Source organism: Periophthalmus magnuspinnatus, chromosome 22 (genome assembly GCF_009829125.3).
Source record: "Periophthalmus magnuspinnatus isolate fPerMag1 chromosome 22, fPerMag1.2.pri, whole genome shotgun sequence".
NCBI classification, from domain to species: Eukaryota; Metazoa; Chordata; class Actinopteri; order Gobiiformes; family Gobiidae; genus Periophthalmus; species Periophthalmus magnuspinnatus.
This window is the reverse complement of record NC_047147.1, coordinates 8106690-8131763: the sequence shown is the minus strand read 5'-3', so window position 1 is coordinate 8131763 and position 25074 is coordinate 8106690. Positions and strand designations below refer to the sequence as shown.

At 36.5% G+C, this 25074-nt stretch overlaps 3 protein-coding genes across 3 annotated transcripts; 2 read left to right on the top strand and 1 right to left on the bottom strand.

The window, feature by feature from the left end:
* Positions 1-226: 226 nt before the first annotated feature.
* Positions 227-5418, bottom strand: pacc1 (proton activated chloride channel 1). The gene is made up of 8 exons (XM_033988796.2): positions 5185-5418; positions 3873-3984; positions 3527-3739; positions 2570-2724; positions 2261-2403; positions 1728-1869; positions 1227-1334; positions 227-771 (listed from the first exon to the last, which is right to left on the bottom strand). The coding sequence occupies exons 1-8, from the start codon at positions 5218-5220 to the stop codon at positions 610-612; spliced, it is 1071 nt and encodes a 356-aa protein (XP_033844687.1). The 5' UTR covers positions 5221-5418; the 3' UTR covers positions 227-609.
* A 958-nt stretch (positions 5419-6376) lies between these two features.
* On the top strand, positions 6377-9415 carry nenf (neudesin neurotrophic factor). The gene is made up of 4 exons (XM_033988079.2): positions 6377-6580; positions 6700-6760; positions 8019-8122; positions 8832-9415. Exons 1-4 carry the CDS (start codon positions 6434-6436, stop codon positions 9006-9008), a joined length of 489 nt encoding a protein of 162 aa, XP_033843970.1. The 5' UTR covers positions 6377-6433; the 3' UTR covers positions 9009-9415.
* A 551-nt stretch (positions 9416-9966) lies between these two features.
* On the top strand, positions 9967-25061 carry ezra (ezrin a). The gene is made up of 13 exons (XM_033988078.2): positions 9967-10519; positions 14260-14343; positions 14945-15040; positions 15557-15831; positions 17241-17324; positions 18364-18510; positions 19224-19320; positions 19700-19863; positions 20421-20551; positions 21219-21379; positions 21782-21874; positions 22753-22995; positions 24674-25061. Exons 1-13 carry the CDS (start codon positions 10508-10510, stop codon positions 24836-24838), a joined length of 1752 nt encoding a protein of 583 aa, XP_033843969.1. The 5' UTR covers positions 9967-10507; the 3' UTR covers positions 24839-25061.
* Positions 25062-25074: the final 13 nt, after the last annotated feature.

The following is a 25074-nucleotide window of genomic DNA, read 5'->3' as shown; positions in this document are numbered from 1 at the left end:
GTTGTCATAGAAATTTGTATAGTGCAGTATATTTAAAATACAATATCCTTTAAATGGTGAAAAGTGCTCAAAATGAAATAATTGGCAATCCAAAATACTTGAATTACTATATTATGATTATGCAGCATCTTTCCTTCATCAAGCAATATTGTTTCACAAAAAAAATATTTTATATAGGATGTTAGATACTTAATAAACATATTTCAAGTAAACAGAATATTAAAAGAAACTGAAAATTGTGCATTATTCCAGTCACATTTGTTAAAGCATAGTGTAATTTTCCCTTTTTAGTCAAATGTTTAGTAGCTCTGCCCCTGTTGCTCTGAGAACACAAATAGAAAAAATGTATATTCCCTTGACTTAATTGTAATGAATTTACACGGTAATACAGTTCAGGATTAGTGTCACATTAGAAAGAGTCCAGGCACAGCAATCTTTCCAATGCCCAAATTTGGAAATGTATTTTGAAATATTTCAAGAAATTACTGACCTTAAGAGCTAAGATTAGCAGTAGTTTGGGTACAAAGATAAAGCAAATCAAACTGGAACTATTATACAAAATGAAGTGACCTACAAAGAGTTGAATCAAAGTCATTATTTCAGTAGACTTTAGTTGATGTGATTGCGTTCTCGTGCTTTGTTCCTTAGATGCCTCTTCCTCATCCTGATCATCCATTGTACTGTGAGTTTGGCAAAATTAGTAGCTTTAAACAGAGCCATGAACACTCCACAGAGGATGACCAGGGAGTTCCAGGGGTTAGCAGTCACAATCTGGAAGAAGTAAAAATTAAGATATTGTATGACATTTTTATATAATGAAATTCTTGAGGGTCTACATAATTAAACAATTTTATTCTTGTCTGCAAAAAAGTAATGACATGATTGTGATGACGTTTTTCAAAATTTGGTGTGTGTGCTAGTTTCTAGAGTGAGAGTCATGCGATTCAGTTTAATGAGCCATAACTGGGTCACAACCACAACAGTTATACTTTTATGTGAACTGTGAACTGTTTACAACTTTACATTATATGGAGTAAAATGAGGACACAGAGTTTTGAGATGGATTTTGTTTCTAATATGCCTGGGAGGTTGGGGGTTCAATTCCGTGAGCCAATTTATTTTATAAATATGCGTGTAACCAACAACCATTTTCAGTAATACAAGTGCACTATGGTGGGACAACAAAAATCTATTTACAATTTATGCCAATGTAAGACAATACTCACCAGTTTGATTTCTTGAATATAGGGATCCCTCCATTCAAAAGCAGCAAAGAAAAGTTCATCAGTTCTGTTCTGTTCTGGCCGTTTGTCGTTAAACTTCACCACAGCAGACTAAAACAAAAAATAAATAAATAAAATTGTGTAAAGGTGTGCTATTTAACTTTTCCGATTGAGGGTCCACCACCTGCTTGTCTCCACTGAGGTGTTATTACATACATTATTACATGCGTTAAACATATCCAACTGAGAGAAGCCGTTGATGTCAGCAGGCCAAGTTACAGGACAGTGGAGAGAAGACTCCACTCACAGTAAGAATGCATGTTTTCAAGTTATTTTTCTTAGTAAAAATAAAAACAAATGTAATTGAATATAAGCAAGATTGACAAGTTTAAAGCCGTACTGTTGAGCATTCCAGACAAAGCAATAACATCACCATGGAGACTAGCAAGCAACAGAAAAGTAACATAGTGCACCTTTAATATACAGTATATGGCATTTGAATACCTCTTGTCGAAATTCAGTGCCGTGGTTGGTTTTCCCGTATGTCCGAACTAACGACATCTTCACCCTGGTCCTGAAACCTCCAGAAAAGGTCCACATGGAGCAGTTCCTCTCACAATCCCTCATGAACTCTGAATGATTAGCACTGCCATCACAGGGCAAGATGATTATCATAATACTTTCAAAATATTAAAATAAGTGAATTGTAAGTAGTGATAAAGTTTGTTTTCTGCATCAAAACACAAAATTGTACATATTTCCAGGGCCATTTTATGTAATTACTACTTTTTATGAGTCATAAACCTCTTCTTTCTGCACATGACAAGTTTTGGAGTCTGTGTACAGGTCAGTTAACAATTACTCAATTCCAAAATTAGTTAATGACAATTACAGTAACTGATTGCAATTAATTGATTAGCCATGTAATATTATATTGATTAAGCACAGTACAGTACATTCTTTAGATTCTTCTGAAAGCTCAGTTAAAAAATTAAGTGGACAATTATGAAAACATTAACACAGACCAAAATCTCTACCTATTGATCAAGTCGCTGTATTTAGCAAAGAGCATGTAGGAGATGGCGCTGAAGTCTTGGAGTGTTTCATTTTGACTGAACTGCATAAAGATTAGCTCCTTATTCCTGACATCAGATGGACCACGGACCACCAACGTTTTCCTCTGTAGGAACAAAACAGAAAATCATAGTTCCAGTGTTAAAGCTATGTTTGTTTCAAAATCAGTCACTTTTCATTTTACAACTATCTTAGTTTAAACAAAAACAACTTTTAGTTTGTTGGCCAGGACATTGAACCCACAACCTTCCAATTTAAGGCAACTAACTCACCTTAGATTGATTTCGAAAAGGACCATTGTAAAAGACTTCTTGCATCTCACAGTCGCTCTCTTGTGGTTGCCCCGGGTTCACTATCGGAGGGAGGAAGTCGCGGTAGTAATGTTTGCAGCTTAATAGCCGGGCATTACCAGGGAACAAGGCAATACCTGGTTTACAGCACAAAGAAATAGCCATAAAACAAAATACATTACAATACACATGTACAAAAGGAATTTCTTGGAATTCATCCACAGAAGACACAACCAGTGAAATAATTGTGCCACTTCAGTGTGAGATGAGAATCAGTGTTCGATTCCCAGCTCATATAGGGGCTTTCTGTGCGACTTATGGATTGGATAAATGCTGTCTGTGTCTGAACCAGAGGACCAGGACCAGAGGTGTCTAAACTGAAAGCCCACGTCTCCTCCCTGGCATTTAATACTAGCTAGATAAGATATCCTGGTGTTTTATTGTACTTTTCCTGTATCGTGTCATCTGTACATTTGTTGACTTTTATGTGAAGCACTTTGGTCAGCTGAAATAAACTAGATAAACTAGAATTGAACTGTACAAGATTAAAGTCTGCAAAATACTGTTAATAGCAATAAAAACACTTAATTATAATAAAACCACATACAAGTCATTGCAGCCCAGGTAATGTAAAGAAGAAAAGATTTTTATAAGATTGTACAAGCAGGTTAAGTGATGACTGGGCTCCCTTTATTTTACTAACCCAATTAATTGATTTGAACTACAGTAAACATGGAGGAAAATCAGTCTTCCAATAACGACCATTTAAATAATTTCAGAGCACACATGACATTTTACAAGATTTTTTGTTTGTTTGTTTGTTTTTACACCATTCTATCCTAGACTGGGTTTGGCACAAAATGTATAGCTGCACGTTTCCCTCCTGTGGATCTGAAATAATATAGAATTGTACATAACTATACAAACAAATATACAAACCTGGAGGTGAAAATGACTCCACTTCTTTGTATGTGACCGACATCACTGGGTTATTCATTTTCTCCATAAAGTCGTTGATGGTTTGATAGGCCAGAAATACAGCTATGGTGGTCAGGAGCACATAGATCAGTATAAGCACCACTGTGAATACATTTTTGACACAACTTTTGCTGAATTTCCTCGGTGGATTTTTCACAATCTCCTCCTCCTTTCCTATAGACAAAAAACAAATAGTATAATTAATTTTGTACCTTTTAGTATCAAAATATATAGTTTTTCCACACCACAAATAACATCAAATCACTGCATGTTTGGCATTATTTAGATGTTACGCAGATAGACCGACCCTGTGGGACACTGCCATTGTCTTGGTTTGGCTCCAAGTCACTGATGTCCTCCTTGGTGTCTTCATACAGGCCTGGAGGCTGCAAGCTTTCCTCAACGTCCTCGTCATTAAACTGCAAAAGAATAAATATTTGTGAACCATATGTACTGTATTTCGTGAGAGTAAAAAAAAAAAAAAGTGATATCCTCATCGTTTATTTTTAACTATCCTTATTGATCTATCAATCATTTACTAATGCTTTGGAAACAGCGCTTTAAAAGGTGAATTATTTTCTGCTGCTTTTCTGGTGAATGTTTCACAGTAGGGCATTAAACTTGTCTAGACAAGCAGGTAGCACAATCAGGCCAAGTTACAAGTACAGTTACTTTGGGAAGAAGCAACTCTGTTTAATAGAATGCATGTTTTTCACAAACCAATAGCCTGCATGTCAAAAGATGTATCACAAGTGCCAAACCAATGTACCATTAATATTGTGTACTACAAACTTTAGACTTAAGAGCAAAACTGAACTTTGTACAATATTCCCATAAGTATTTTCCTTTTGGATTATAATAGTCCCTCATTGTGGGTGGTTCTTGTTCTGCCGGTTTTGTCCTGATTAAGCTCTGGTTTGTTTATTTAAGATCAGCAATTTTTTTTTATTTTTTTTCCCCAAAAGTTCCCAATCTAGTATTACACAATTATATGAACTTTGGTTAGTCTATTTACAAAAGTGCATAAATGTACCATCTCTCACCACATTGTCTGCCAAATATAAAGGGCAAGTGACCTATCCCTTTAGTAATAAACATTAATAAACTCATATAGCACATCATTCATCAAAGTGGTTTAAGAGTCTGCATCTGTATTGAATGAGACACTTAAGGGGATCAATTTGAAGTGACCATTTGTGCCATTTTGTGTAGGCCTAACTTTTTTTATATACTGAAAGCTGACTGCTGTATATCCCATTTTTATAAAAGCACATAACCTCATCTACTATGTTTTGAGAGTTTTAATTCAACTTACTGTCTCAAAGAATAACAGCAATCTAAGTTTAACAAAACCAACTTGATTAGACATGATTCATCAGAGAGATTAGTGGGAACCAGTGGTTAATGGACACTGGACAACAACACTAAAGAAAATAGTAGTAGTCAGCAAAAGTAGAGAGAGTGCAGTGGTCAGCTGTGTGTGGTCACATGACTCTATGGGGTAATTCCGGGATATAGAGACTTTGACAGAGTTTAAATAAAGTTCCTTCTCAGCTCTCACCATTGATAAACTAATACAAAACTCCAGACTCCAGGGCTATTTAATATTATGATGTTACCTCTTGGTATCCCCGGTCGTTGTCCCTCCTGAACATTCCTCTGTGCGTCCTTCTACAGCCTCCTTAAGTTTCAAAACAACCTCAGCGCTATTTCTTCAAAGTTTGAGAGGTAGATTCAGTCAGAAGATAATACATTTTGGCGAGAATAATGTTTTAGCAGTAGTCATGGTTTTCTTTTTGGGCAGGAGCAGTGTGGATCCCTCCAGTGGCTCAGTTACACAGAGATACAAGACTGTCCCAAAGATAAAAGTGTAGCCAATCACAGCTTTAGTTGTGTTTTTAGCCCCGCCCTCTAATCTCCTGCTGCATTCAATTACACGTGGTTATTGTGAAAATGTATAATATTATAGGGACTTTTTTTTTTTTTAAATTTAAGCATAATTATGAGTTTTATTTTATGGATATTCACTGCATTAACACAAAATCCTCCAACGTTTAACTAACAGAAATTTAATATAAGTAACTCTTGACTAGATTAGATAATGTATTTAATCAGAAGGAATGTCCTGCTGTTTAAATAAGCAACTTTAAAGCCAATCATAATATTATAATTGCCTAGGCCACAGTGATAGTATGGTCTAGGCAGTACTACCTTATACTATCTTACCTTATGTAGGCAGTGATAGGTCTCCGTAAGTAAGTTTGTTGTACTTGTATCCAAAAAAAGGAGATGAAAATAAAGAAAAAAGTTTCAAGAGTCATGATTATAATTGTACTCAAACAGGATGTAAGAAAAAGAAAAGATAATAGCCTAAATTGCAAGGTTAAAACCAATACTTGAAGTTGGTCAGAACAGTTTTTATGGTTTAGATCTAAAATGATTTTGCAATTTGTTACTACATTTTGTCGTAGTGTCTCTTAAAACTCCAAATTCCTTGTCCGCTCATTTTTGTTTCTGCTTTTGTACTTAATTTTCTCTTTTTTATTTTATTTGATTGTATTATACATGTCTAGTTAAGGTGTACTGGTTCACTGGTTCTTTCTCTGCTTGTTCTGTATAAAGTTCTGTTTCTGTATAACTGTGAAAAAAAAGGAAAAAAAGACAGAAAATTGATGACTACTGTATTTGGTCTAATAATTAACCCTGTAACTGTATACCTCTATCTAAAAATAAAGAATTACAAAGAAAAAAAAAACTTTTAAAAAATCCTCAAAATTCCTATTATTTTGAAGGTATCATCGCATCTGTTGCAGAAACTAAGGAAGTAAAGTTGGATGAAAGAGTTTCCGCGTTGAACTAGGATCTGTCATGGAAACACTATGGATTTACCTGCTCTGTGCTTTATTCATGTGCACGACTTTAGCTGAAGAAGACCAGAAATTAAAGTTTAAAGCCGCTTCAAAGCCTGTGCGACTTTTCACAGAGGAGGAGCTGAGGAAATACGATGGGAGCGTGGTAAATACTCACTTCTGTAGATGCATAATAAGTGTTGTAGGCAAAATAAGTGCAACTTTGTGGCCACGTGAGGCATTTATGATGAAATGACTGATGTCTCCACGTTGTTTTCTTTTCAGGAGGATTTGCCTATTTACATGGCAGTGAAAGGAGTGGTGTTTGATGTCACCAAAGGAAAAGGTACTGTTTTATTAAATATCTTTGCAAGTTTTTAGCTGTGTAGTAGTAGTAGACAAAAGGTAATAGTAGTAGTACCCTAGTAGTAGGAGCAGTATTCTAGTAGTAGGAGCAGTATTCTAGTTGCAGCAGCAGTACTCTAGTAGTAGGAGCAGTACTCTAGTTGCAGCAGCAGTACTCTAGTAGTAGGATCAGTACTCTAGTAGTAGGAGCAGTATTCTAGTAGTAGGAGCAGTATTCTAGTTGCAGCAGCAGTACTCTAGTAGTAGGAGCAGTATTCTAGTTGCAGCAGCAGTACTCTAGTAGTACGAGCAGTACTCTAGTAGTAGGAGCAGTACTCTAGTAGTAGGAGCAGTACTGTAGTAGTAGGAGTAGTATTCTAGTTGCAGGAGCAGTACTCTAGTAGTAGGAGCAGAACTCTAGTAGTAGGAGCAGTACTGTAGTAGTAGGAGCAGTACTGTAGTAGTAGGAGTAGTATTCTAGTTGCAGGAGCAGTACTCTAGTAGTAGGAGCAGTACTCTAGTAGCAGGACCAGAACTCTAGTAGTAGGACCAGAACTTTAGTAGTAGGATCAGTACTCTAGTAGTAGGAGCAGTACTCTAGTAGTAGGAGCAGTACTCTAGTAGTAGGAGCAGTACTCTAGTAGCAGGACCAGTACTCTAGTAGTAGGATCAGTACTCTAGTAGTAGGATCAGTACTCTAGTAGTAGGAGCAGTACTGTAGTAGTAGGACCAGTACTCTAGTAGTAGGATCAGTACTCTAGTAGCAGGACCAGTACTCTAGTAGCAGGAGCAGTACTCTAGTAGCAGGAGCAGTACTCTAGTAGTAGGAGCAGTACTCTAGTAGCAGGACCAGTAGTCTAGTAGTAGGACCAGTAGTCTAGTAGTAGGACCAGTACTCTAGTAGTAGGAGCAGTACTCTAGTAGTAGGAGCAGGTCTCTAGTAGTAGGAGCAGGTCTCTAGTAGTAGGAGCAGGTCTCTAGTAGTAGGAGCAGTACTCTAGTAGTAGGAGCAGTACTCTAGTTGTAGGAGCTTAATTTGCAATTGTCAGGTCTTCTAGTAATAAAAAATGTATCAGACTCCTACTGTTAACACTTAATTCATTAATTTTTCAACTTTTGACATAATCTACTAAAGGAATATATTTTTTATTTTAGACTGATGCATTAACCTTTCAGTAATTTTCCGTGTAGGCCTTATATCAAGTTTAGTTTAGTCTATGTTTATATATTTTTTTTGTTAAATTATCGTTGAATTTCAGAATTTTATGGCAAAGACGCTCCGTACAATGCTATGGTTGGAAAGGACTCCTCTCGAGCCGTGGCCAAAATGTCTCTGGACCCAGACGACCTCACATCTGATACTGTGAGTGAAATAACTGCCTCAATAATGTGAATAATTTGACTTTAACAGCCGTGAAGACGTCTGAGTGTCTTCTGATCGTCAGCTACTGAGAAAACAAGTGAATCATGTTCTCTTATAATCTAATGTTTTCTAAATGTAGGTTTATGTTAATACTTTCTATTGATTGGGTTCCACATGTCATCATTGTTGAATCCTTGTTGGAGCCGCTGATTAGACTGATTAGTGTCATAGAACTCACAACTTCATTTTGATCAAACCCTCATTGTTGTGGGTGTAATAGGGCTGGAGACAATGGCACAAGTGGCAGGTTCATTTATCTCTTAAATTCAACATAAAGATAACTGTCCATGGTTATAATAAAATCAATATCTTGATGATGTTTTAATAAAATTCTGATACAAAGAAGCTATACCACCCACCCTTAATAAATGATTTTCAGACTTTGTCCTAATGAGGTCATCACTTATAGGCCTTTTTAAACATTGTTACAGTATGTTTTCACTGAAAATTAAAAAAAATATATATTATTGTCCAAATATATTTAAAAAACATATTTACTCTCTGTATTTGAGCCACCCTTGTCCATGTTTTAGATAGATTCACTACTGATTTCAGTTTTCATATAATAATAATAATATGAAAACTGGAAACTTAAAATTAATATTATTATAAAAGAATAATATTATTAAATTTTTTTTAATATTCGCAGACTGATCTAACAGAGGAGCAGTTGCAGTCCCTGGACAGTATTTTTGAAGGCACATATAAGACCAAATATCCGATTGTGGGCTACACCGCGTCCCGGATCCTTAATCAAGATGGAACCCCCAACGAAGCCTTCCGACCCGAGGACCAGCCACACTTTCAGATCAAAGATGAGTTTTGATCGTATAGGATTTTAAGCAGGTCTGACATTTCTCTGGAATTAACTTGAAAAGACCCACAGACAAAACAGTAGTGCAATAACTTTATGACTGAAGAACACGTTTGGAAAAACAATTATATGTATAACTTAATAACACAATCAAAAATAATGTTCTTGCCTTGTTAATTTTTCTACTCAAGCTTCATGTATGAAATAGTTTAATAATCTTCTGGATAACTACATTTCTGACTCCTTCTAACATCTGTGAATTGGTGTGTTAGAGAGACCGTTAGTGGTATGTTGGTCTGTCTGTAGTGTAAGCAGTCACATCGTATGGTACTATAGGTAAAATCCAGAAAATGTAATAATAATAATAATGTATGAGGATGATTTTATGCTAAATAAAACAGTCATGTGCTGCTTTCTGTAGTTATATTAGTATTTATTTAATGTAATACTTTTTGTTCAATAACCTATATTGACTGTAATTTGCATATTATTTGTATGGTAGTGTTCTGGTGTAAGGAAACACACCAAATTTCTTCTGGTTGTTTCTTTTCTGAACACAAGGGCTACTGCAGGATGTAACTCAGGCCAAAATAGCATAGCAACCAAGTGTCATATAAAAAAAGCATTTACATTAACAACACATACACAGTTACAAGAACAACAAAATGTGTCAGCTCTGAAGTAAACACAAATTATGAGATCAGTACCCTATAGGAAAGTACTGTATATATTGCTGGTCACATTACAGTTACAGATTTGCTGGATAACATTTAACCATATCATTTTAAGCATCCCACCCACTGTACTCATCATTTGTTCGGAAAACTGATGTCATGTAGTTTCAGATGTCATAAACACTGTGAGTTATCAGACATCAGCAGTACTTTCAACCAGGGGAGGAAACAAGGCGGGACATAGGGGTCTATTGTCCTGGGCCTAAGGGTTTAAGGAGCCTAGAATTAGCCCTATTAGTTTATATTAGACAGGTGCCTATGCAAGGCTTTTTGCCCCGGTCCCCAAAATATCTGTTGACAAGCCTGCTTTGAACCATGTTTTTCAACTATTTGAAATGTAAGTTATTTTCCCATTTAATTATTGAGTTTTACATCAGTACTAATTCTAATTTCCACCTCTGGGCTCCTATACATAGTTTGAAACTAGCCCTGCCTCTCTTGGACGCCCACTGCGCTTTATAGCCTCCTCACTCTGTCCAAAGTCCACTCTCTTTGGGTGTAACTTGCTCCTCTTCTCTGTGGTTCTTCTCTACACCATTAGCAATAGCAACCGCAGCAGGTATAACTGTTTAGTGCGATAGTGGCCAGGTTAGCGTCCAAGGGGGTGATCTAGTGCGTTGGGTTCAAAGGACGGCGTAGCCCTGCCCTTGGTTTGACAGATTGTGGCGGAGTTTCTTTATCAGGTGGAGTTTGTGCTGGGAGTCGATCACTGCAGCCTGTGTCTCTGTCTGGGAAACTCTTTTCTACACCTGTCGAGCTCCTCCACCAAAAGAAAAGATGCCGAAAACGGTAAGAACAAATAAAAGAATCTAATTCAGTTATATCAAAGAAATAACGTAGAGGAACAAGTAATGAATAACCTTTATTACTTAGTTTGTCTGATTTTATTATAACATAAAAACACTAAGACCATTTCTTTAAAGCCGCAGTATGCAACTTTTTTGCCAAAAAATAAACTAAAATAAAAGTGTTTTTTTTTAAATAAAAACCTATGTCCTTATAGTGAGTGGGCACCTCCACAAACTCTTATTTGGTCAGGTGGAGTCGATATGTTTTATGTCATAATATTCCATATTATGACATAAAACATATCTATCTCCATGGAGAATGTTCCGAAGTATAGTTTTAATTGCGATGTAATCATGCAGGTGACGTGCCACCTCCAGAAAGTTACATGCTTTGCACCTTTAAAGTAAATGACACTGCATGATTTGGTAATAATACAAATGTCTGGCTTTCACAAACATTGTCAAATCTAAACATGAAGATTAGGAATGCTTTGAGTCTGTTTGTTTAAATCTGGAACAATTACTTCACATGCCGTGTTCTTTAGTTTCTCAATTTGTGATTTCTCTTTCATGCTCATAGGCCTTACAACATGATTGAGTTTATATAATATATAATGAGATATGAAGACTTTTCTATTTGATTCACAAAACATGAAAAGTGTTTATTTTACTGTCAGTTGACGAGCAGAATGAAAATGTGAAAGAACACATGATTCTCTTACAAATCAAATGTCCATAAGACGAGTCTGGAACCTTTTTGTTCTATTGAGTATTAACAGGCTGACTGCTACTCTTAAATAATTTACATTTTTTTAACTGTATTTCTGAAGTATTCTTTTTCTTTTAAACTTTTTCGCTACCTCAGTTTTACTTATTAACCCAAAGTAGAGTTTGACCTATGTTGTGCGCATTCCTCGGCAGTAAAAAGCTACTAAAATGTGACTTCTCCTTTACTGAAGGACGTGTACATATTCTAAATATCAGTGTAAATTGTGTTTTAAAGAATTCTGTACCATTTGGAGAATGACTTCACCCACTCTACAAACAAAAAAGACATATCATCTAAACCTTTATATGTTTCTCAGTATATTATAATGGTGTTCGTTCATCATAAACCTGCTCAAAGTTGTATTTCAAGTGATTCATGCACGTTTGAGTAATCTTGCTTTGAATGCTCAGACAATTTCTGTGTTGAACTACCCCTTATCTCCGCCCACTGCTCTGTGCTTAGTTCAGTTTATTCAGAAAAATCTAACTCTAAATCAAACATGTTAAATGGCCATTTTTCAACAATAAAAACATTTAAAAGAAAATCTGCCACAAACAGACGCAGGTTTTTCCCAAGAGTTATTTTAATAGATCCATGTTTTTTCCTCTGCAGTTAATGGACCTGTTTCTATTCGCTTTTTTACATCAATATTGTGGCTTATATTGAACAAAACTTTAAATAATCTATATAAGTTATAGTTTAATACTAAATATCCAGGAAAAAAAAAACATATTTTAAGTTGTTGGAGACAGTAGTTTTGGCAAGATCATCTAACCCCAAACTGTTTCTTATAAATGTATTTATTCTGTGAGCACGACTTTGTGCGTTGCTTGTGAGTGCCCTCTACAATGGTTGATAAGAAATGCCTACAGGTGCAGTATACTTGTATTTAATGTTGATCTGGGCTTTCTTAAGAGGTCACTATGACGTCTGTGTAAAACTAGCCAACATTATATTTCACTAAGATAAACTAAAGAATACATATGCTATCAGTGTCTTTGTGGGAATTTTGTAGTTTTACGATACAAGAGTAAACAACTGGATATTAGTCAGCAGTGAACAATGACGTGATTGTTTTACTCATTGCAGAATAAGGGAACTTTTACTAGTACTTCTAAGGAGTAAAAAAGTGATTATTGTGATCTTGGACTGAGTAATAGTTTTATGTTATGATCAATGTGATTCATTGTGATTCATTGTGATATGATCATTTTCATGTTATGATTATCCACAGCAGTGTAAACTATAATTCACTTTCATTCACACTCTAGTCTCGTGTATGTGCTGCCACCCTCATGAAATCGAACTTTTTGAATGATTACATGAAAGTCATGTGACATAAACAGATAATTTATTGTTTTATTTTTAATTATATTATATGTGATTATATTTTGAGCAGTAATCACAATTAGTTAATAGATTAACCAAATTAAGCTAAGAGTCTTACTGCTGGTTGGAATAAATATAAATATATAAATACATATTTATAAATATTTTGAGTAGTAGCAATGGTAATTGATGACTCGTAGTTGTGGTAGTTCATGTATTCATTTATCTTTATTTATACAGAGAAAACCCAATGAGAGTACTGAACAAACAGCTTAACATTAAAACATGTGCAGGTGTGAGCAGAAATGTTTATCACCAGATTATTGAAGTGCATTTTACCACTGTATCTAGTTTTGCACGTTCTTGAAATGTATTAAATGTACATAAAGTGAAAGTAGGAGCAGTTGTAGGAGTGGAAGTGGAGAGCAGGGACCAGGGCTCAAGGCCAGTGCAGATAGGACCATTGGATACAAAATCCAGCCCAGGTAACATTAGTAGGACTTGTACAAATAGTTTTACTATGCTCTTGCAATCTCTATTATTATTATTACACTGCCCTTTATTAGCAGTAGTAGTAGCACTAGTAGTAGTAGTTGATGTAAAAATAGTAGCAGTTGAGGTAAAAGTAGTAGCAGAAGAAGCCATTTTCACTCTTGTTTAAGAAGTTGCTTGTGCACTTCTACTTGTACTGAAGTCATCATATTTAGGCATCTTGAGCGTTGGATGAATAGGCAGTGAAAATAATTGGGTAGCGATTAATTTGAAAATTATTAGCTCGTGCAAACAGCAGTCTTTTAAAACATTATCTTGGATTAGAAGTTGAGAATCACTAGTGGATAAAAAATGTCTGATCCACTTATGTGTTGCTTAAGTTTCCCTGGTTTATCTTTATGACACCCGGGGCGTGATCTGTGCTAATAAAAATTGTGTAACATCTTCAATCCCTGCATGCTCTGCTCCAAAGTATCATGTGTTCATAGGATGAACTATATTGCTGTCAAACTCATATATTTCATCCCTATCCTAGTGAAAGTTGCCATAAACATTTTAGTGAACCCAAAATAGTTTCAAGTGCTAAACATCTTTTTATTACAAGTATCTCAATGTATATTTTAAGTGCCATTGACAACACAATCAAAATCCAAGCCTCAGCCAAGACTAGAGGTCTTAAACCTGGTCTAGAACAGGACCAAACCAAGTCTACATCAGGACTAAACCAGGAAAAGTCTGAATCTATATTAAGTCAAAACAGCCACAACTAAAACAGACTAGTATTATGAAATTAAACTCAATAGGAACAAAGGACTTGGTTTTGCGTACATGGGCCGTTGCTATCTCAAGTAGTTCCCAGGCCATGTCGGAAAGCACTCCATGTTTTGAGTTTAATCTCGGCGAGGACCTTGCAGCACCTTGAATGAAAGTCCAAAGTCTAAGAGATAATGGGCAATTATGGTTTATGAGCAAACCACTTCATACTTCAATTATGTTTGGTCTTATAGTTTCACAAGCAAATTAAATAATTAAAAACATGTTACAAAAGGCTCAACTGGAGGAAAGTGTCTTTGTTAACAAATAGGATCTTGTTTGTTGAGTGATTTACAAACAGAAATGCAGTCATGTGACTAAATGACGTTTTGTTGCAGGTCAATGTTCGCGTCACTACGATGGACGCGGAGCTGGAGTTCTCCTTTCACCCCAACACTACGGGCAAGCAGCTGTTTGACCAGGTCTGGACTGTGCAACCCACAAGCATAAACATCCACAATACTCTTTATTATAGTTTCACAAGTCACACATAAGTGTAATTTTCAATATGTCTAAGAACAAGAACAAGATTTTATTTTTATTTGCATATAAAAGCTTATCTTTTCTAATTTGTTCTGTCCTTTTGTGTTGGGGTAAAGGTGTCCAAAAGTGTTATGCAACACTGTAAATGAACAAATGATAGTATTTATTTATTTCATTTTTTAAAAGAGATCAAAGGATAGGGTATACTTCATTGTACCTATAGTGAAATTGGTCATCTGCATTATTTATACCTCTTTCAGCCTTTTTTTTAAATTTCTAGATGCAACATTACAAACAACTTACAAGGACACAAAGGCACATACATACACACTAGAGATGGACTGATATATAAGTTAACCGGTGGTATCGGACTGACACCTGGACCCTTCAATGCCTCAATCACCTGGTGAATCCGCTACCCAGAGCACACACAAATCCTTACATCCTTACATTTAATATAGTATCAATGAAAAGCAATGAAATATCTACAATGATATACTGTTTAATAAGGATTGATAAACATTTCTTTATTGTGCATAGGTTGCCAGAACCATTGGCCTACGAGAGACCTGGTATTTTGGTCTGCAGTTTGTAGACAATAAAGGATTCATCACATGGCTCAATGCAGACAAGAAGGTACAAATTTAGTGTGTTTGACAGCCTTTATTTACTTGATCATCCTCATATATATCATTGCATCATCACTGCATATCTTATAATTGCCTTTGATAAGTTTATTCTGTAACAAATCGTAAAAGGTCAAAACCGGAGCCTTATAGTTTTATTATATATACTAATAAAACAATAAAGTATATTTTCCACACCTGAACTTCCATAAATATCACTTGGCGTAGTATTAGGTCTCTTTAGGTCTCTGTTGTAATGGTGGTATTGGCAGAGCCTTTAGCCTGTAATTCAAGGCTGTAGGTTAAATTCCAGTTCTGGTTGGTGCTATTGTTGAGTCATTTCATAAGACACTTCATATGAACATCTGCCACCTGTCAGCTCCAAAGAAAAGTTACATACGGCACCTTTTAATATAATAAATAATTTTATAATATAATATTTTTTTGGTATTATTGCAAAATAAGCTTAAATGTAGTCAACTGGATAAATATTTTCGAGTGACATAATCAAATTTTTGTTGCCCAGGTGATGGTCCAGGACGTTCGGAGAGAGACACCGCTGCAGTTCAAGCTCAGGGTCAAGTTTTTCCCGGAGGACGTGGCTGAGGAGCTGATCCAGGATGTTACGCGGCGCCTCTTCTTCTTACAAGTGAAAGAGGACATTCTATCGGAGGATATCTACTGCCCCCCTGAGACTGCAGTGCTCCTTGCATCGTACGCCGTTCAGGCCAAGTTTGGAGAGTACGACAAGTTTGCGCACCAGACGGGATACCTGGTCAACGAGCGTCTGCTGCCAAAGAGGTGAGGGGTCCTATTATTGTGTATTGCTATGTCTATGTACTGTGCCATCTCATGATCAAAGTGTAAAATACAGTAACAATAGCATAATTAATAAAGAAAAACAAGTAAAAGCACTGTTTAACATTTTGGTGGCGGCATGTCACCTGCATGACTCCATGGAAATAAAAAGTTCAAACCATACTTCTGTACAATGTCTGTTAAGAATGTCTCTTCCCACTCTTCACACCCATTTTATGCTGTGTACTATCCTGTTATATAAAACCTTTGGGCCAAGACATATTAAAAAATATAAAAGACCTGAAATTGATATAGACTTTGATCTTCAGAATCAGAATGATTTTTATTCATCTTTTATTTCATTACAGAAGAAATATAGCTATAAAATATAAAGTTAGAAAATGTAATATCAGTATCACAGTAAAAATAAAGACAATAAATCAGTCTTGGTTATCAATTAAACTGCCGTTTAATATAGTGCCTTCACAACATATTTAAATTATCTAGGGAAAGTTGAAACTCAAGACTCTGTTGTACCGCATGTAAAAGTGTATATTGTGTAGGACAAGCATGTTTTAGGTCTGTACTGTGTAAATCGAAAGTATGAAGTAAGTGTTTGAAGAATGAGAGAGCCTCGAGATATTGGCAGTTTTAGCTTAAGGAGCAGAACATGGATGAATATTTAACCAGAGATCAGGGCTAAGCCATGTGAGTCACTTTTACAAGAAGCCAGATGCCTTTCCTATGGGTCACCTCCTGTTGGTTTAATAAAATGTTACAGAAACATGAGTAAGATGGTAAATAATAAACTGCTCTAATTCCACAGTGTATTGAGTGATACTCTAGAAGTGACTTAGAACTGAGACCATGTAGCTACAACAAGGTCATCACAAGTTTTAAGCTGCATGATCTAACTGTTCAGGTGGAGAGCCTGCCACCTGTCTCCATGTAGATGTCATTTTGCTTTAATTGTTCCACAGTATGACATTAACTTTTATTTATTTCCATGGAGACAAGCAGGTGACATTCATCCCTTCATTCAAACATGCTCATAGTAACAATCTATATTTTCTGAGCAATGATAACAATTGTAAATGAATCAAGAACATCTCCATGAAGAAAAGCAGGTTGCAGCTCTCCACTTGAAAAGTTACATGGTGTATCTTTAAGTTTTTCATTTGAATTGCAAGATGAAATATCCACAGACAAATGTACAGTGCCTTGTTTTTTCTTAACCCCAATGTTCTATATACCGTATTACTTTCTGAGCTGTTTGGACCATCTCATTTAGTCTTTTTTCATTACTTTAAAGGTTGGTATTTGTAATTTAAAAATATATATGTTTTCTGGTTGTACCCAATATATTTTCAAGTTGAATCTAATCTAGTGTTTGTTTTGATTTCTTTGTGCAGAGTTCTGGAGCAACACAAACTGTCCAAAGAGCAGTGGGAGGACAGGATCCACGTTTGGCACCAGGAGCACCGCTACATGCTCAAGTGGGTTCAGTGAATACAAAGAATCAACTACACTCATTACATTTAGGGACTTCAAACAGGGAAATCACTGTGACGAGACCAGCAATGTGCAGATTAGACGAGAAACGTTGGAAAATGTCGAGCTTGAAGATAAGCAGGTTCTTTCTTTGTTCATGTTGAAAATAGATTAGAGAGAAAGGTTTTCAATATTGAGAAGGTTTTGCATTAAAATGATTTGGTTTGGGTAGTTGTGACTAGATTGGGCAAGATCCGAAGGTTATTGGTTCGAATCCCGCTCTCAACATAAACATCATTGGTTGAGTGGTCAAATTCACTGACCCAGAGGTTGGTGGTGCAATACAAGCTCCCACAGATGAATGCTGTTGTTGTGTCCTGGGGCAAGACACTTTACCCACCTTGCCCCTTATGCCTGTGTACACTGGTGTGTGAATGTGTGTGTGAGTGGGTGAGTGGTTCCTTGATGTAAAGGGTTTTGAGTACCTTGAAGGTGGGAAAAACGCTATATAAAAATGTGACGACTACTACTTATATGACCATATGCAAGATGCAAGATGATGCAAGATTTTTCAATTATTTCTATTGAAACTACTGTCATTTCTATTCAACTTCACATATTTGTTCCAGAATTTAAGATAATATAGTGCTTGAAATGAAAAGCATCGGCCATATTGAAGTCAAATAATCTTAAAACTCTTAAAACTATTGAAATCAAGATCAGTATTGTACATATACATTTACATATATTTGAACAAATCTTGAATATACCGGTATATATTTTTGCAGTGTATCAAGATGGTGAATATGAGCAGGTTTCTGAGGATGAATTTGCAAAACAAGAGGCCAAAGTAATAATGTGTGCAAATAACTAATGATAATGTGTGCCAAACTAATGATTGGAAACAGGGAAACATGTTTATTAGTTATTTTTTTGCATTTGGGGGGCGGCAGTGGGGGCTTCAAGGAAAATCAAGATAGATAGATTAAGAGTTCCCTTCCATCCATCATGTGAACTTTAATTTTTGTGAAACTTTGTGAGCAGAGAGGAGGCCATGATTGAGTACCTGAAGATTGCTCAGGACCTGGAGATGTACGGAGTGAATTATTTTGAGATCAAGAACAAGAAGGGCACCGACCTGTGGCTGGGAGTGGACGCTTTGGGACTCAATATCTACGAGAAGGACGACAGGTACAGAAATGTATTACCAAAGTGTCCATAGATATACAATTAGATACACAAAACATAATGGGGTTGATCAAGAGATTTTATGCAATGACCCAGTGCGGTTACAAATGCAATTATTTTTAAGGTAAATTATGCCCCCAAATACACTATAATACACCCATACACTATATTATTTAGAGATCCAGGCTTGGACAAGGGTTGGTGAAGAACCGGCTCAATGTATTCCTTAATTTCTGCTAACTGTATTATCTGATATTCAACTCATTGATCGAGTTACATATTCACAAAAGTAACCATCTTAAATGTAGAGTTTCCTAAACCTGTATGAACCCTAGTAGTTTATTGACATATTGACACACTAGTAGACAGAAAGGTCAATACACAGCAGTCAGTGACCTGTATTGATCTCTGTAGTAGATATGACCACACGGCTGAGGTTAGTGTAGACAGTGGGTTTTGTTTAACACTGATGAAAATAATAGATCAATTTCAAAGGAGTCCAGGTCGAAATGGGCAGCATCAAGTTTTACACACACTTACATTATACATTAACAAAGTGGTTTCTCTTCTGCCTCTCTCTCTCTTTCTCTCTCTCTGTTTCTCTTTCTTTCTTTATTTCTCTCTCTTGCTCTCTCTTTCTTTCTCTCTCTCTTGCTCTCTTTCTCTATCTGTCATTCTCTTTCTCCTTTCTTTGTCTCTCTTTCTCTCTTTCTCAGACTGACTCCAAAGATTGGATTCCCCTGGAGTGAAATTAGAAACATCTCCTTCAATGATAAGAAGTTTGTGATCAAGCCTATTGACAAGAAATCCCCAGTAAGTTATTTGTCACTTCAAATAACATGAAATGGATTATTTTACATGTGATTTAAATTTAGATTGTTAATACATTTTTAACCAAAGAGAGATTGAGATATAATGACCGAGGCCTTCCAGATAGAGAATATTTACAGATAAAGTGTATTATTGAAAATCTGAAATTATTTATTCTTTTGGTTTAATAATGCTGCTGTCTTTGTTATAAAAGAGCTTTTGACGTGTATTTTATAGTGTAGTCTAGCATAATCCAGATAACAGTAACGATTATGAAAATATGATGAGTTTTTAATACACAATTAGTCACAACTATCTAAATTAATCAGATACAATAATATTGTAATTTCTATTTGACTTCAGATATTTACTTGTTTTGCAGGACTTTCTTTTCTATGCTCCTCGTCTGAGAGTGAACAAGCGGATCTTGCAGCTGTGTATGGGGAACCACGAGCTGTACATGCGCCGCCGCAAACCTGACACCATCGAAGTGCAGCAGATGAAGGCTCAGGCCAAAGAGGAGCGTCTGCAGAGGAAGATGGAGAGGTCTGGCACATAACAGAGGGGAGGGGGACTTGGAGGACATTTTCCCATTCAAAAGATATCTTATATTTTGATTTAATTTGTCAATTGCTGTGACAACAGTACTGTTTTTTAAATCATTCTTAAACCCATGCATAGGACAAGAACAATCGTTGAATGAGATATGTATAGGCTAAATTAATCTACATAGTAGCAAAGGTTAACCAGGACCATACCGCTAATCCAGATCATATATTCACAAATCTAGACTTAACCAAAATTCTAAAGAAGGACAAAACCTGGTCCAAGCCCAGTCTTAACAAAGTCTATGAAACCACAACTCACCCAGTACTAAGCCAGATCCAAACCATGAGGACTTAACTGTGCCTAAAATCAGCTCTAAAACATGAACTAGAGAAGCACTAAAGTGTCAAGATTTCACAATGTCTAAAACAGGACTACGCCAGAATGAAACCATAAATAAACCAAGACTAAATCAGGACTACATCAGTTCTAAACCAAGACTTTACCATAGCTGTGCTGCTCCTGGACTGAACTAACCTGTTTGTTGTTTGTTGCAGGGATCAGTTGGAGAGTGAGAAGAAGAGGAGAGCAGACATGGAGCGAGAGAAGGATGAGATGGAGAGAGAGAAACGAGAGCTGATGATGAGGCTGCAGGAGTATGAAGAGACCACTAGGAGAGCTGAGAGAGGTCTTTATTTCACCAATGTCATTCTTAGGCCTGTAGCACCCTCTGTTGTCAAACATAGTTGAAAGGGTGATAGCTCTGAGCTTATTCTTCCTCATCAGTTATTGTTCCAATATTTAAAAAAGGATGGAATCAAAAAAATCTCTTGAATGAATGAATTCACTCATTAATCTATAGAGGCTGCACTAGCTCTGATTAATGATTGGCTGCCGTTTAGGTTGTGACGCAAATGAGTGACTCATGTGAGGCTCATTCTGCTTTCTGATTGGATAATCGTCTTGAGAACCAAAATCAACAACGCCAACGTCACATCCAATGTTTCTTTTTAATTAATGACTAAATTAGCATTACAATTGTTACCAGTATAGATTATAGCTATAGATTTTAACATCATCATATGAGAGAACAAAGGAACACACAACAATTTGAAATAAAAATGCTTTTTACTGAATCTTTAAACAGCTTTAATAGAAAATACTGAAATCAAACTAGTAAAATGGGATTAGCTTTTCTTATTATTAAAGTTGAACATTTTGCAAGGATGTAAAATGTGCTTTATATGAAATACTGTTGTTACTGTACATTTTTAGTAGATTTTTTAATGCTTGGAAATGTGGGCACAATTCTTCTGCATCCAATCTTTTGACACTGCTCTGACCCTGTGCCCCAGAGCTGCAGGAGCAGTTGGAGCGGGCTCGGCATCTGGAGGAGGAGCGGAGGAGGGTGGAGGAAGAGGCAGCCCGACTTGAGGCTGAGCGCATGGAGGCCATCATTGCCAAAGAGGAGCTGGCCCGACAGGCAGAGGACCAGCTGAAGAACCAGGAGCAGCTGGTGAGACTCTGACCACAGTGAAGTGCAATATATGGCTATATGATGAATGAGTGATATCCTCACTATAAAAATACATCTTAACAAACGGTGGCAGTTGCATGCTTTATTGTTCGGGTTAGAAGATCTTTTCATGAGAAATATCAAAAAGTGTGGAACATGGTGATTTAAATTTGTTACCAAGTCCGTTATATTTCTGTAACTATCCTCGCACACTAACAAATCAGATTTCCCAAAGCATCATCTGTTCACAAACTAGAGGACTACATAATGTTGCATGATGTCATGTGAAACTCAGCGATAAGTCATAGAGTAATGTCTTGTCCTCTCATTCATAAAACAGGAACACAAAGAACAGGTGTCCGGTGTCATATTTGTACTCTACACTGTGTGCTTTTCCCTCAGGCTGCTGAGCTGGCCGAGTATGAAGCCAAAATTGCTGTTCTGGAGGAGGCCAAGAGAGTCAAAGAGGAAGAGGCCGACACATGGCACAGCAAGGTCAGTGTGTCACAAGAGCATACAGGGCCATATATGTCTAATCACATTGTACTAACAAGGCTGTTGGGACATGTTGTGTACACAGATTGGCTCTAACTACATCATTGGCTCTCAAACCTTTCACTTCAAGCACCGCGTGGAATATTTGGCCTTCCCCTTGACAAATTCAGGGGTAAAGCTATAATAGGCCTAAATCAGAACTAACTCAGGATTAGACTGTATGAGAAGTACAGATTATCCGTTGTAATCTGGAATTCTGTAATCTGATTGATTTTTATTTTGAGTTTTTGACATAAGTTTTGATATTCACCTTTTATTTTTACAATGTTCACATGTAGTACAACAAACTTTAATATAAGTACACTATATTTACATCTACATGGTAAAAAGTAAATTTATGAGGTTTGTATTGTCTTCTTACACACCTGCTCATACATATTCAACATTCATATTAAAACAAAATAGCAAATGTTTCTCGGAAGGGAGTGGGAAGAAGAGGACTGTATCCAGATCTTAACCAGGCCGAAACTAGGAAGTTCCCCAACTTAACATTGGACTAAAAACACACATATAACTTGAATAAAATTGTATCTAATTAAAATAAATAAAGATGGAACAACAGAAGACGACCAAACGACGCCCATGTGTGAACTCTGGTGCACGTATCACAGTTTGGGAAGCATTGAATTACAATATAATGTAGTTTAAATTGTAGACGTACTATTCCTTATTATAATTTAATATATACTGAGACTGGGAACCCACAAGATCTGATTGCACATTTCTGTTTTGCCATAGCGCAGCAAAATAAGTTATCTCTAAGAAACCAGAAATCCATTATTTATACTGTAATCGCTTATTTCACAATCTGTTTTTAGGCCAAAGAGGTGGAGGAGAGCCTGGTCCGCACCAAGGAGGAGCTGCAGACGGTCCGGACGTCTAACTCCGGTGGTGGGTCTTCTTCTTCTTCTTCTTCAGACAGCGAGAGCGACCACGAACACAGCGAGGAAAACAGCACCTACAGCGCCGACTTGCACCAAAACGAAATCAACGACCACCGCAACGAGGAGGAGCGGATGACCGAAGCTGAGAAGAACGAAAGACTCCAGAAGCAATTGCAGGTCAGGGACATTGTATTTGTAAACTTAAGAGGAGTACAGTTCATTCACAGTTAGTACATAAATGCTCAATTAATATTTAAATAACTTGTGTCGATGGAGCATATGTTTACAGTGAGGACATATACACTCATTCACTTGTCTATTTTCAGTGCTACATCAGTTCATAGGTATTGCCCTTTTGTCACTATTGTACATATTTTTTGATTTGTGCAATAATTGTCAATGGTTAGTGCTTGTCCACCAACGCAAAAGTCAGCCCACTAAACCAGTGTAGTTGTGTCCTAGGGCAAGACACTCCACCTACCTGCGTGTGAATGTGTTGTATAAGTGAGTAGATAGCGGTAGTTCTGAGGGGCTGATGGCACAGATCGGCAGTGTCACTTCCGTCACTCCAGAGCAGCTGTGGCTATAGAGGATGACAGCTAAGTATGGAGTGAATGTAATGACTACAGTGTGAAGTCTGTAAAGCACAATACCAGCACTGTGTAAGACAAGGTATTATTATTCACAGTAATCTAGAAAACACCAGATTATAATTTTATTTGTACTAAAACAAGTCAACAGTGTGCATGTAAATACACTCTATTGATATGATGCTATGTCAAAACATGACCTCCTCCATTATAAGATTATATAGGGCTTGAAAATGATACAGATGCGGATGAAGTTTTGTCTTTAGGATTTAAACATAATTACACTTTCTGTTTAATATGACGTGGTTTTGTTCAAATTTGATTCTGGGAAGTGCTGTTTGGTCCATTTACAAAAAGTACACAATGGAGAAGTGAAAGTTGATGGACAAATATGATTACTGGCAGAGAGGAGGTTTTGAGGAAATTGTTCTAAAATTAGACAAAATAAGAATTCATTCATTTGTTCAGTATTTCAGTCATCTGCATATGGCCCAGTATTGATAGTCGTCAATCTGTCTCCAATTCAGTGTTCTCCATTACAAATAAGCATGCCTAGAGACTCAGATTTTTAGAAATGGGATGAGACATAATTTCCATGAGACATGCCACAAGATTTGGTCTCCAAAAATGAAATAGATGAGATTTTGTTTTTTAATAAACAAAATGTGCAATTCAGTTCACCACAATTCTGGCTTAAAATATTACATATATTTTAACGGTAGATAGAGATATGCACATCTGATAAAAGCTGTGTCTGCGTGCTGGATCCAAAGAGAAAAATTGCTTTAAAAAACAACCCAAAAACACATCCAAACCACAGCTTTTTGTAGCTTCCATAAATCCGTATTTTTTATTTATTTTTATTCTTTTTTATTGATAATTTTTGCCGTCATTGTGGCCTAGCTTATGGGACTACAGCAACTCACCAAAGACCCTTTTTGTCCGAGGAGAGCAAATCTCACAAGATCATTCTACATGCATCTGCACAACCTTTTATCAATTTTTCTGAGTTGCAGAAAAGCACTGAATGACAATAAAATTATCTCTCCAAATGGGTAGATCATGGTTGGACAATTTAAGTTCAAAACGTTCAAATGTCCCACCATTAAAAGTATTACTGTACACATTTTCTTTCACAAATCATAACTAACATAACTAACTGCATAACAAAATTTACATAAGGTGAGGTGATAAGTATTGTTACTCTACGCATACAAATAAATGACTGTGTCCCTAAAATGTCTCCTCTGTCTTTCCTTCCCTAGGCCCTGAGCTCAGAGTTGGCCACTGCTCGCGATGACAACAAGAAGACGGTGAACGACATGCTCCACGCTGAAAATGTGCGCGCCGGCCGGGACAAGTACAAGACCCTCCGCCAAATTCGCATGGGCAACACCAAGCAGAGGATCGATGAGTTTGAGGCTTTGTAGATACATGAGAAAATCTAAAATACCTCGTCAAAGTCTGGTTTGTCCACTTAAATTAAAATATATTGTTTTTAGACACATACAGTATGAAGGAAGTTTGGGGGAGGGTATAGTAGTAATAGGGTTGCACAATACAGGCAATGTAATGTCCAAATGCAATGTACAATAAATATCTTTGCATAGGTTATACTTTTAAACATTAGAAAGATGACATTTTACAAGAAAAGGTCTTACAAGAC

Excerpts from the sequence above, each read along its gene's own strand:
- pacc1 (XM_033988796.2), bottom strand. The coding sequence starts at position 5,220 with ATGTTCAGGAGGGACAACGACCGGGGATACCAAGAG. Across the intron at positions 3,985-5,184 it reads ACGACCGGGGATACCAAGAG|TTTAATGACGAGGACGTTGA; the intron begins GTAACATCATAA and ends ATTCTTTTGCAG. Across the intron at positions 2,404-2,569 it reads CTTTTCGAAATCAATCTAAG|AGGAAAACGTTGGTGGTCCG; the intron begins GTGAGTTAGTTG and ends TTGTTCCTACAG.
- nenf (XM_033988079.2), top strand. The coding sequence starts at position 6,434 with ATGGAAACACTATGGATTTACCTGCTCTGTGCTTTATTCATGTGCACG. Across the intron at positions 6,761-8,018 it reads TGATGTCACCAAAGGAAAAG|AATTTTATGGCAAAGACGCT; the intron begins GTACTGTTTTAT and ends GTTGAATTTCAG. Across the intron at positions 8,123-8,831 it reads ACGACCTCACATCTGATACT|ACTGATCTAACAGAGGAGCA; the intron begins GTGAGTGAAATA and ends TAATATTCGCAG.
- ezra (XM_033988078.2), top strand. Across the intron at positions 15,041-15,556 it reads GGCTCAATGCAGACAAGAAG|GTGATGGTCCAGGACGTTCG; the intron begins GTACAAATTTAG and ends TTTGTTGCCCAG. Across the intron at positions 18,511-19,223 it reads ATCTACGAGAAGGACGACAG|ACTGACTCCAAAGATTGGAT; the intron begins GTACAGAAATGT and ends TCTCTTTCTCAG.